This window comes from Botrytis porri (genome assembly GCF_014898465.1).
Source record: "Botrytis porri strain MUCL 3234 chromosome Unknown BPOR_011, whole genome shotgun sequence".
Classification (NCBI taxonomy): domain Eukaryota; kingdom Fungi; phylum Ascomycota; class Leotiomycetes; order Helotiales; family Sclerotiniaceae; genus Botrytis; species Botrytis porri.
In genome coordinates, this window is record NW_024066085.1 from 114,003 (window position 1) to 127,300 (window position 13,298).

The following is a 13,298-nucleotide window of genomic DNA, read 5'->3' on the forward strand; positions in this document are numbered from 1 at the left end:
AGCCTATTTCATCAAAATTATAGAAATCTTCATTCAAAATATTATATTTCACTTACATATTTACAACTAATCGAAATTATTCTTCAAAAATTTTAGGATTTTTATAGAAAGCTTTTTAAAAGTTATAAATATAATTAAAACATATCTTTAATTCAATTCGATGTTTTATAAATTAATATATTTAAAGCTTCTCAATATATTTTACATTCTTCGATTTGAGAATATGATTTACTATATCTTCCACATTTTTAAGTTTAAATAAAAAACCTTTTGAATTTATATCAAGAATATATTGAATAATCACTTTTTCTTTCAATTCTATAATCTTATAATAATTCGTTTGAATCTTTATATATAAAAGTAAATCTTTCATTTTATAGCTGATTATTATACGAGATATATTATATAATTGAGTAATCTATTGAATACTTAGTTTTTTATTTTTTTGAAAAGTTTCGATAGCTAAAAGTAAATGTACTTTTTTATTTATAAATTCTATAATAAATGATTAATAAAATATATATTGAATATGAAGAGTGTAAATTGAAATGAAAGCGGCCCACCCAGTAATATAGCCCACTTAGTGTTAAACTACGTTATAGACTTATAGAATAATATAATATAAGAGTACAATTTCATACTCAATTTTATCAGCTTTAAAATTCAATTAAAATTCAAAATATAATTTAATATCAATCAAAATAATAGATTGTATTCTTTAAGTATTAAAGAATGATTTTATTAAGTTTCATTTTAAAAAGGAAAGATCTAAACTTAAAAAACAAATAGTATACTTTCTTATTAAATTTGTTAATAGGAAATTATATATTCTTTTATAAGAATATTATTATCGATTTTTTTTACTTTAATTCTAATACAATATAAATTCTTTATATTTGAAATTCATATATTCAATTTTCAAAGAGATTAATCGAATTTTCAAAATAGTTCTTTTTGATGTAAAATTGTACTTTTTCTCTTGAGTATCCCGTGAGTCTGTACACCCACCGGTGGCTTTATAAATGAGTATGACTAATAATCAAATATTCTTCTATGAACCAATTGATACGGTAATCGAAGCTTGCTCTGACTTGATTGTCATTCAGGCAGCAAATGCTACGGGTTAGTTATCCGTCTTGGCTGTACTGAGCCTCGTTTGACTTGTTGTCGGTCAAGGATTGAATAACGTCATTTCTAGGCCATGGTTCAAGCTTGGTATAACATGAAGATAGAGATCACTGTTAATATATAACAAATATAAATTTGTCTGAAAATGTTTATGTCTCACTGGCAATATCATTCACAATGTATTTATATCTACCAATCCTAACCGCACTCGTGTCTTTTACCTCTGCTCAATCCGATGTTACAGCTAGCAGCGGAACTGGATCGAGCCCCTCACAAAATGGCTCGTACTTCGAACAATACAACCAACGGCCCAACGCTACTGGCAGTGGTCATTTAGTTGGCGCCAATACATCGGAAATTCCCTTATTCCTATCATTTGTTAACTGGGATACACAAATTAACGTAACCGAAGTCCCGTGGACTGGTAATCAAACTGTGACAAACACAGTGATATCACTCAGTGCCTCAGAAAACGATTTCGCGGCCAATTCTTCATGGGAAACATGCGTGGTTCTCTTCACAAATGTACCCAGGAATGTGACGGTGAAAGGTCAAGATGATACCGGAGACTGCACCGCCTTATATTCCAACGATTGTATAAGCAATTTTACTGTTGCAATTCAAGACGCCAGAGCAAAAGCTACCTCACGAGATTCTACTGGTACTTGTGGGAGTATGTCGTTCGATGATATACCAAGTCAATGTGCAGGATCAATACTTCTTGGATCTATTGCCCAAAGTACGTCTCACTCCCATCCTCCAATTAATAAAGAAAGCTACTAATTGTGTACAGATGTCACATCAAACCAAACCGACGGGTCAGCATGGATGTATGAATCTAGTGATCCACACGATTCGACCAACTTGACATTCTACGATGAAGCAGTTACGAGAATATGGCCCATAATGCTGATTCAAAATCCGAGCGCTGATGTCTCTGGAGGGGCGGGGTTCACACATGCCGAATTGAGTTGTCTGAGGGCGGAGAATGTTACTAGCGGGAGCAAGGAGGTGATGATGTTCCGGGAGCCGGAAATAGATTGGTTCTTGGTGGATGGGCATTATTGCTCGTGACGGGTGCTATGGGATATTTCATGTAAGCAACAGCGGATCATAAAGTAAATTATGATAATTTTCAAACTTTATAAATCACTTTAGCCACAAGCAGGTCGATTAGGGAAATAGTGGGTCTCCTGATTTGATTCCCGCCACAAACACTGTTTCAGGCGAATAAAATCGTCTACACACAACATGCAATCAAGAGAGTCTTTGCAATATATTTTACAAACCTACCACGTCACCAAAAATAAAACGAAGGCAAATTATAGATGGAGAAATGGTGTTGTTTATCTTGAAGATGAATTCTGTCTTTGTACCAAGGATGTTTATTTCGCAGACTCAAATTAGAGCAATTCCTGACTCCTAGTTTTCTCCTAGGTTTGGAGGTAGCGAACTTGCCAGAGGGTTGATGGAGGGGTATCTGAACTCTTAAAATTTAGAGATAATAGCTGACACGGTCTCTTGATATAATATATCAAACCTAGTCCATGTAATGACTTCTTCTAGTGCCTCCGGAGATTCATCCACATGATTCACAAGAATTGTAAATCCCCCCGAAACAAAATTCGAAGCAAGCTTTCTTTTTTGTATTATCGAAAAATTGTGACATTCTGGGAAACTGCATGATATCTACTTCTCCTTTGTATGCTTAACCTTGGTGTGCAAGACTCATCACATCACACCATTGATTTTCGTAATCTCACTCATCACTTCTCGAATATACATATACAATATAACCACTACTACTCACTATAAAAGGGGTCAATTACTGATTATGAAAACTACCAAGGTCAAAATTTGTCTGCAGCTGCCAATGTAGTAGGTCCGTAATATATCTCTGCTCGTCTTACAGATATATTCAGCAGAAGGAATACATACATGCTATTGATAAGCGAGGCGTAGCTTATACCTCTGCCCCGCCATCGGGTCAGTGACGGCACATTCACAAATTTACCAGAGAGCCTGGTTGAAAATGACTTGAACACTAGACAACTACAATTTTTCTACAAAATGATCAATTTAAAAAGGGTATGAGACAATATTGTCTAGCTTAAGAATATTGAAGAAGGAAAAGAATCCCACTCTAAAAAAAGGTAATTCGACATGAGAAGTAGAGCCATATAAACTTCGTGCTAATTGTAGTTAATCGCTGGTTTAACATCTAAAAACAATATCCAACAGGCATAAATTTCAATAATGAAATGTCCCTACCGAAAAAATTCCCAAATTGAGGAAAACTAGCTTAACGTAGTTTATTAGTATGTATACTATATCAATACATACACTACTTTAAAAATACATCAAAATTAAGCTTTTCTTAATATTCATATTTCAATAATTAATCATTTATTTTTTTTAAAAAAAGAGAATATCTAATAACAATAAAGAGTTAAGTATTCAAAAATCTAATATTTTTTTTAATATTCTTATTATATTCTGAAGAAAGTCAAAATATTTATGATTTTCATTACAAAAAATTCTTTTTATAATAACTATTACAATAATTCGAATTTTCAATTTGTTATTTGAAACTTATAAGATTTATATATTTAAATGTTATATTAATTTTCAGAAAATTCTTTTCATAAATAAAGAAAGTGTATGATTATATACAAACGAATTTTGTATATAGAAAGAGTGATATACAGATTGATATGATATACATACTGATAAACCACGTTAAACTTAAACTATATAAAGAGAATGAAGAAATCTAAGGAAAAAATAGAGTCTGAGAAGAACTGAAAACCGACAGAATAACTAATCGCCTAAGTATCAAGATGAAAAATCAAAACTAGTTTTCTAAGTCGCAAAGAACCATCAGGTAAACACGATTGTTGGCATCACAAACGACTGGCGCTTCACCCACATTTCCCTGACAAGACACGGTCGGCTTACCTGGACAGAAGACGTCACCCACAGCCGATCGATCGCCTTTATAGTGGCAACCAGCTCCTGCGCTCTTAGGGGGAAGAGCGAAACTTCCTTAAGGATATGGAATTTGATTTCGAAGAGGATCATGACTTGTGATATCCTGGTCCTGAACAGAAACGAGTCCGCTGGTTTGACATAAGTCCACATGACTTAAATTTATATCTACCAATCGCATTATATTGAATTGCGGATTGAAAATATGTGATGGTTCCATCTCTGTTAAATCGATTTTCTTGGGAGAGTTGCTGGGCTCCAAGATCGAAGGTAGCCCATGAATCTAATATTCATTGGTCAACAAGGTAAAAACTCAAAGCTTTGGAGTGTTTCAACTACCCGCATTCTTGAATCCAAAATTGTGAGGGGGGTCCTGTTCCCCTATTCCAACGATATTTTTCCAGCCGTAAGGTCCAAATCCAATCTTTTCTCATCAAGAAACCTGGAAACGCTCGCATCAACAGGATGGATTCTTGCTGTGTTTGTGTCTGGTGTATTATTGTCTGTTACGGCATGGCCAAGCTGGTAGAGACTCATTGATTAGTAATTGTGCACATAACCGCTGGTCTGATGAGATATATATAGGTCTAAGTCATCAAAGACGATCAAAGTAGCTGTTGAAACTAACCTCGTGTAACAAAGTATGGCAGAGAAATGAGATCTTATCAACTACTGGCTCTTTTCTCCCGTACCAAGCTTTTCCCATCTTTGAACCCCAATATGTGTGCTCCAAAACCGCGGCAGATCAAAATGCGTCCTATAACGCAATGCTTTTACCTATTCGAGAAAAATCTCAGTCATGTCCTCAAACTTTCCTGTCTATCCAGAACTCTTACCACATCAATGTACGCGGGACAAATTGGATTATGCCATACCCGACGCCCTCCCCCAGATTCTGATGCGGTCTATCGATCATTGCGGCATATGAATCATCTTTTCTACTTTCCAAGATACTCCTTGAGCATTTTTCAAAGTCATCTGCCGACATCATGTCATCGTTAAATACTGAACTTACACACGAATCCACTTTATCTTCACCAGTACCTGTGCTAGCCTTTCGGTAGCGTGCCAAGTCACAGTACATTACCTGGATATTGGCTCTGTGAGCTTTCGTCCTGTTCTTATAATTCAATGAGAAGGAGTTATAGTTTTACCACGTCCACTATTTTTAAGGGGTTTAGATTAAGATTGTTGATTGCAAGGGGTTCAAAGAATGAGTTGGCAAGAGCAATTGGATCGGCTGGAAGAGCTGGCTGGTATCAATTGCCATTTGCATTGGGCACAGCAGAATTGGCCATTATGTAGTCAAATCCGTCTAGATTATCTGCATCAGTACAAGTATTCAAAAATAATCAGAAGAGATGTTAGGAATCACTTACTTTTGACATACTGATAATTGATAGAAAGTTTTTTGAGTGTTGCTACGTGCGGTCCAAAGATTTTTCCCATCAAGTCCCTGCTCTCAGTATCAGGAAAGCCCAATACATTGCCGTTAGGATCATTCTGTACAGGAGCTCCAATAGCAACTTGGGCTAGATGACCCATTTCATAATTGAGGAGTGATAGGTATTCTGCTGCTTATCAGTCTATTTAGACATGAAGGGAGGATTAAAGGAGAGCAGGTAAATTACTATTACATGATGCTGAATCGTAGTATATGCCTGCCGAAACCTTAACAATAAGACTAGAAAGCAGGAGACTTGACTACAAACTTGTGAGTTTGGTCATGTTGATATAAATCAGCAGAGAATCACAAATCAGAACGGTAAAATGGCTGGTTCGTAATTCCAGATAGCACACGATGCTTCAAGAGAGCACGAGAGCTTTAAATGTTAATCCCTTCCCTGAAGTTCTATCTTCCAAAGCCCCTGGACAAAAAGGAAGTGTAACATATTTTCCAAGATCCAACTGATGGATTCAACATATCCTAAAACATGATCGTATACCACCACCGTGTTTTGCCCCCGATGATCCATCTCTACTACTCGTAAGCTTCAGTATCTTCGATGTATACTTTCTTCGATCCATTCTGAAAATCCTTTCCCACACTCCGCCCATCTCAATGCTCCTCAATTTCAATTGAGAGTTGGGAGCTAATATGCATCAACCAGTAGATACCATGGCATGAGTTATTTTGGGGCATCCAATTCTGCTCCTTGATAAATGTGTTCGTTTTACACCTCCACAGTAAATGTAATGGTCGCAAAGGTTTCACGAAATCCTACCAACATGCAGGGTCTAGAAAGAGAGGTTATACAAACGTTTGAGACGGGCTGGGCCAAACAATTCTCTACCCGTACTCCAAAATGATCAGGTTATTGTATTTGTCTGCTACTTAGGGCCAACCTTTGTTCGACGCCGCCAACCAACAAGACAGGCAAGCATAACATTCCTTCATCGAGACATTCCTTCATTGCAGCCTTGAACTTCTTCAAGGTTCTTGAATTTGAAGTGGACACCCACAACTCTCAATTTAACCTACAACCAATCAAACATTCGACAAAGAACACTCGTTCTAATCCGCCGAATTCACATGTAAACCCCCCCCCCCCCCCAAGATTGGGGAGTTGCAAAATCCTTACCACACTGGCGGCACAGAATACGAAACAGAACGAGAAGCGAGAACAAGTCAATTCATCGTCTTCGCCGGATATAAATTTTGCAAAAAGTTACGAGGAAGTTGTATGTATGCAGGATAGTGTTCATGAATCCAAACATCGATCCTTGTAACCTATCCAACGTTGCTGTCGTAGCTGAGGCATCGAAAATCGAACATGTAGGTGTACTCCGTACATTTGTTTACATTTCGAAAAGTGAATTTGGACAGGTGGAAAGCATAATGTTATCAAAGCTGCACTCAGAGGTTTTCACCTTGAAAATGAACACGATGGGATTTTGTCAGACAACATTCGAGATTGGTTCAAAAACTACATGTAAATATACTACCGGGGCTCGGTGTTGAGATGTAACCCAGCCTCACCACGAGACAAACACAACTGTTGGAAGCTCGAGTGCTATAATGAAAAGTTAAAAATTACTTACGGGTTATTTTCCGTCTCTTCAACTCTCCTCCGTTCTCAAACCATTCTCAATTATCCCTATTATTTCTTTTTCTCAAAGTACTTCCAAAATATCTCTGATATAGCTAATCGCACGGATCAAGAGGGGCAAAGGAGTGAAAAACCACTGGGGAAATGTGGAACTTCTTGGACATCTATTGGTTTGTCGGAAAATGAGAGTCAACACCTATTCCACAATATTCTCAGTCTGATCATCTGCAACAGGTATGAGGAGTTACTTCCACTTCTCTATGGAGAAAATTATGTCCAATTCATCTCAATCAGCAACGTTCTTCGATTTTCGCTTATGATTCCCCTTCAACAAGTCTTCATGATTAAAAAAGCTCAATGGCTACAACCGAGGTAAGAATGCCCACTAGCCACCGTCGTTACTTTAAATTAGAGACTAATCCCACTAAAATGGATCTCGGAAATCCATCAGATCTTTGGCAAAATGACAATAAATACTCAGCGCTGCCGAAATGTAAAAGTATGGGCGAAGGATGATATTGCTTACAATGCTGGCAAAGGGAAGATTGGCAGAAGCATTACCTAGAAGCTTGCGCGCCTAGGCACACAAGATACAACGGGTTTGAGGTATGCTATGCATGTTGGCCTCAAACCCCAGCATCAAAAACCTGGCAATGAATCATGATGTGTGTTGGACTCAAGACAATAGATTCGGGAATCAGATTCGAATAGCATGTACATATTCTTGCTCAGAATCTATCCGGGAGATTTTCAATGTTGCCTCTCCATTATCAAATACGACAGATTACTCCCATACCCTACAAACTTCAATCAATTACTCTTTTTTCCGATAAATCATATTCAACTTACTCTTATACCGCCTAGACTCTATATAGAATTCAAATCAAAAGTATTGAATCTACTCTACAATAGCTAGAATCCCCCTTTTTCCGCAAAAGAAAATGGGATCCCCAGGGGAAGAAACATCATAATATATTCATAGAATTTATCATACTCCTATAGAAACTACCCTCCTATATGGAATCTAGTCTCATTATAGAGTTACCTCTTCTTTTATAGAATCTAAGAAGCACGAGAATGATCCACCTTACCAAATAACTTCGCCCAGCATCACAATCATAGCAAACAACCATCATAATTAACTCCACCCAACCAACTACAGCATTGCTGAGTAATATGTGCTCTACTTGCGATCGAGTTCCCACAAAACTGAGAATAAAAGAGCCAGAATATGCATCACTTCTTCCACAATAGCAAACAGAAAGCTCTGTCCTCACGTTTGAGATTCGATATTCAAGCATATGGAAGAGACCACAAACTTGTTTTTCGCTCACATCACTGAATGTGAATGTTATGGCGATATGTAACTGAATAGGATAAACCAGTGTCCCAACAACTACCGCTAAGCCGGAATTGACGACGACAATCACATGTTCACCGCAAATAGACTGCAGTTTGTTTGCGGGCTTCAGTTCCTCTCGAAAACTCATTTCATGGTGCTTGGCCAACTCGACTGTTTTTTATTTTCTTTAAGCAAAGCAACTAAAATTGATTGAAACAAAAAAACACTTCGCATAAAAGCCTAAATGCTAGTATTTCGCCATAAAATTCAAGAATAATCCTCCATTCTCCGAGCCCGTTCGTCTCTCATTTAGCTCTAGTTCTGAATTCAACGTAAGGACCATCCTTCATACTTGTAAAACTATCTTTAAGCTGATACTCTTCTTTCCTCCGTCTGCTATTTTCCATATCTTCACTTCCCTCTCCGACAGTATATCCCTCTGCCATCCTCATCTCATACATATACACCACCCGGGCCAAACTAGTCATGAGCTCAACATATGCTACACCCTTTCCGATACATCCTCTAGGACCGATGCTAAAAGGACAGAAAGCGCTTTGAGCAAGTGCTACCGAATCTTTTGTGACCTGTGACGAAGAATATGGAATCCAACGTTCAGGGATGAAGGTAAAGGGAGATGGGTAGTAGGCCGGGTTGTGGTGAATGGTGTATTGAGGAGTTCCAACTACATAGCCGGCTGGAATATGGAGACCATCGATGTCGATGCCGCCTGGGAGAACTTCACGGGGAAGAATACCACCGACGGGTGGCGAGAGACGCATTGATTCATCGACGACTGCTCGGAGGTATGCGCAACTATTGAGTGTGGGGCCTGAATGAATTTCTTCGACATCAGAAAAGGTGGACATGATTTCTTTTGTAAGAATATCTAATTTATCAGGATTGTGAACCAAATAGAAAAAAGCAGCAGACAGAGCCGTGGAAGTGGTATCGGATCCAGCAATAATGAGTAGATTGCTCTCGCCCCAAAGCTCTGGTGTTGTAAATCCTTGTCCTGTCTCTGCATCACGAGCATTGAGAAGATAGTAGAAGAAATCCTTTCTGTCAGTATCAAGTCCGATCTTGGTTCTTTCGGCGGCTTGAGCTCTGCTGTATGCCATGTACTTCATTCTTTGGGCATAGATCTTTCGGAAGAGAATCTTGCTCAAGCCAATGGTCTTGATAATCGGATACGTACCAGTCTAATGAGTTAGAAGTGTGCTTAGAGACATAGATTTGGTACTTACAATCAAGTGGGTATGAGCAGCGTTTCCAATAAGATCAATCACGTGACGATTTGAAGCATTTTCCAACATCTCGAATGCTTTGCCGAAACAAAGATCGCCCATAACGTCGAACGTCAAGTAGTTACACCAATCAGACATGTTTTGAGCAACACTCCATCCACCAGTCGACTTTTCTGCTGATGCTTTTGGTTGACCCAGATTGGTACAGAAAGTTCTGACATTGGCTAAAATGTACTTCTCCATAGTCTTAATGGCATTGTCTGAGAATGCATGGGACAGAACTCTTCTTTTTCTTGCATGGCTGGCTTTATCGATGCTGCTGTGAGTGTTGAATGTATCCTTGGTTGGAGGAAACACCGAGTAGAATTGAGACTTCTTAACATTTGACTTGTGGCCATAGATAGTTTTCAAAGCCGTGTTGGAATTGATTGACAAACTATCGGGACCATATCGAAACACCGGACCTTGAAAGTTAGCACCATTCAGCTCTTCGTACCAATGAAATTACGTACCATATTTCTCATGACATCTGTAAAACTCGAGATGCCTGTCGCCTTTCCATGCGTGGTATACTGAGTACCAATCCGTAATCTTAGCCAAGAACGGACCAGGATAATTTGCGAGAGGATGAAATGTCAGACGATAAATCGTGAGAATGGTCAGCTGCGATGCGGTCAGCTTTGAATTACTTGCATCATGCAAGGGGAACTTACGTATACCGCGGAGATAGTTGTTGCAAATGCTAGAGCCCAAAAGGTTCCGCTTAGGACAAACGACGTGGATGGAAGTTCCATCATAACTGCGAAACTGTGTGGATGTACAGAATAATAGCTCTCAGAGTTGTTGTAATCGTAACTTAAGTATTACTCGCATGCAGCTATGGCAATGCTTTCTTTATAGATCACGAGATGTGCTCAATTGACTTAAGCGCATTCACTGTATTGATCTCATGCATTCATCAACTATGATTCTGCGTGTGATTGATGCTCAGTGTCTGTGAAGAAATCATGAAATAATCATGAAGTAATCATGAAGAAAGAAACATTATCAGGTGTACAAATTGACTTTAGAGGGTAACACAATAATCGACACTGCACGGAACCTTCCCGGCTGAGATACGATTGATGTATGGTTCACCCGTGATTTCTCTTGGTCTGTCCGACGATAGCCGAGAAACATATCAAACGATCTAACAAAGGGACATGAAACTACTGCAACCACAATCCATGAACACGGATTTCTACCGCACGTTGAGGTTTGATGCCGTAATTGCTTCGTACAAAGCCGAAGGAAACCTTGAACTGCCATAATGCGGGGATCCTGGGGTTGGCTTTTACGTAGAAGGTGCAGGTGCGAATATGTCCTGCGAATTAGCAACAGCGAGAAGCTAGTCTAATTGTAGTTGCTTTCACGAAAGTCCATACACCAGCAAACTTTCAGAAGACATGATGCCAGCTATTGCTCGAAAAAAACGAGAGATGGGAAATTGTTGGATGAGATTTGGAACAAAATGGTTGTGGGTAACATTGACGAATATATTTTCTCTGCGGGGAATCAAATTAGTCATCGACAATTCCTTCCCATGTTGTGGAGAGCGAGGATCCTCCACAATAGCGCTACCCCAAAGACATTTCACATCAAGATAATTTCCGATTGAAAGACAAGCCCGACAGCCTTAGGATAAATCTTAGAAGGATTCAGCGACGATATAAAAACATCAAAGCGACCCTAGTATGTAGTATAAAATTACGCTCGCTCCCCGGACTCTCTCCCATGCCTCGGTAACGCCCCTTCATTTCGGATAAGCCTAGAATTCTCTAGAAAACCACAACATGTTTCAAAACGTGTCAAAATCCATTAGAACACAACAACTACAAAAGAAACGTTTTGTTGCACGTCTGAGACAGCTGTCAAATACTCAAAAGTGGATTTTAGTGGGCGGATTTGTCGTTTGTTGCACATCTATGACAGCTGTCAGACGTGTCAATTGTAAAGTGGGGTTTCGCAGGTGGTGATTGAAGCTATCCAAAGCATTAGTATTTGCCGCAGAATTATTCAAATCTCACAGCCAAGCGATGAAGGATAGTATCAATGGCCAATCGTAGTAAAGAAGTTTTCATTGTAATTTTGAAGTTCCATATCATACCGCAACAACGGTGTCTAGTCTATCCCAATATTTCCAAACCCCAAACACCTCATCAATCATCCATTGTCTATGATTCTTCATGGTAGGCAATAACCACCATCACAGATGATATCGGTTCCAGTGCAGTAGCTTGAAGCATCACTAGCGAGGAAAAGGAATGCACCCTTCAACTCATGAGCCTCTCCTTCTCTACCCATAGGAATCTTATCCTTCCATGTAGCTTTTATTTCAGGTGGACAGAATTCGGAGATATCAGTTGCAATATAACCAGGGGAGACGGTATTGGAGCGCGCAAATCCAACCCATTCTACTGCGAGGGATTTACCTGTGATTGAATTAGCATTTCGTAAATAGGATATTAGAACGTATACGAACATAAATGGATGACACCGGCCTTTGCAGCATTGTATGCAGCTTGCAACTGGGGAATATTGACGATGTGACCACTCATACTTGCGGTTGCCACAAAGCTTCCATACTTGAATCCTTCCAATTTCTTTCCGTCAATAGTGGTACCCTCTTTCTTTTGTCTGCGCCAATGCTGGCCTGCAGCACGAGCACAGTAGAATGTTCCATCTAAATCCGTTGTTACAACCTTTTTGTAATGATCCAATTCTCCATCAAGGGCAGGACCTTGGATCCACGGAATTCCAGAGTTTGCGATAAAGATGTCGAGACGACCATTGAGATCAGTTACGGCGGTGTTGACAGCCTGTTCCACGGCTTCGTATGAGGTAACATTGACTTGGTATGCTTTGCCTATTCGTTCACATGGCGGTTAGCAATAGTCGCGACATGAACCTGGCTGGTTTCAGTAAGTGCGAGTACTTACAAGTAACACCATATTCCTTCTCAATCTTCTCCGCCTCTTGAATAGCCTTCTTGTTGCTATTGTACCAAATAGCGACATTAGCTCCAGCTTCGGCGAGCGCATGCGCGACAGCGAGTCCAATACCTGCGCCTGCACCAGATACGATAGCAGTTCGTCCTTTCAGTGAAAACATGGGCAGCACCTTGGATGTATAGGTGGGTGCCTCAGTGAGGTTGTGCTTGAACTTTCCATCATTCATTGCTTCGCCGGCCATTATTGCGATTTGATGTGTTTGTAGTTTGAAAAATGTGAAGGGTGGTGATTTGTACAGAGGAGGAGCAGAGTTGATGAGGTGAGCTTGTGTTTTGAGAGCAAACAAAGGTGGCAGATACGGAAGTAGATATGGAGGAAGCTATTCGCATGCGTGGATAGTGGGGTCGCACGGTAAACATGTCGTCCTAGCATGTGCCATCTTAACAAGGAAGATTGTCAGGGCATGAGTGGAGTGATCGTGCGAGATATATGCATTGTAAGGTGTGTTGACCAATTATCACGCAGCTGAAAGTGGGAGGAGGGGTAGTAAATG

At 39.4% G+C, this 13,298-nt stretch overlaps 3 protein-coding genes across 3 annotated transcripts; 1 reads left to right on the forward strand and 2 right to left on the reverse strand.

Annotated features, from left to right (window-relative positions):
• Nucleotides 1-1,305: 1,305 nt before the first annotated feature.
• On the forward strand, nucleotides 1,306-2,202 carry EAF01_008067 (uncharacterized protein; the record flags this gene model as incomplete). The annotated part of the gene is made up of 2 exons (XM_038916323.1): nucleotides 1,306-1,867; nucleotides 1,922-2,202. The coding sequence occupies 2 exons, from the start codon at nucleotides 1,306-1,308 to the stop codon at nucleotides 2,200-2,202; spliced, it is 843 nt and encodes a 280-aa protein (XP_038767685.1).
• A 6,611-nt stretch (nucleotides 2,203-8,813) lies between these two features.
• On the reverse strand, nucleotides 8,814-10,552 carry EAF01_008068 (uncharacterized protein; the record flags this gene model as incomplete). Its single annotated transcript, XM_038916324.1, has 4 exons — nucleotides 8,814-9,710; nucleotides 9,756-10,219; nucleotides 10,268-10,418; nucleotides 10,469-10,552. 4 exons carry the CDS (start codon nucleotides 10,550-10,552, stop codon nucleotides 8,814-8,816), a joined length of 1,596 nt encoding a protein of 531 aa, XP_038767686.1.
• Nucleotides 10,553-11,978: 1,426 nt separating this feature from the next.
• Nucleotides 11,979-12,986, reverse strand: EAF01_008069 (uncharacterized protein; the record flags this gene model as incomplete). The annotated part of the gene is made up of 3 exons (XM_038916325.1): nucleotides 11,979-12,226; nucleotides 12,277-12,660; nucleotides 12,734-12,986. The coding sequence occupies 3 exons, from the start codon at nucleotides 12,984-12,986 to the stop codon at nucleotides 11,979-11,981; spliced, it is 885 nt and encodes a 294-aa protein (XP_038767687.1).
• Between the last annotated feature and the right edge of the window lie 312 nt (nucleotides 12,987-13,298).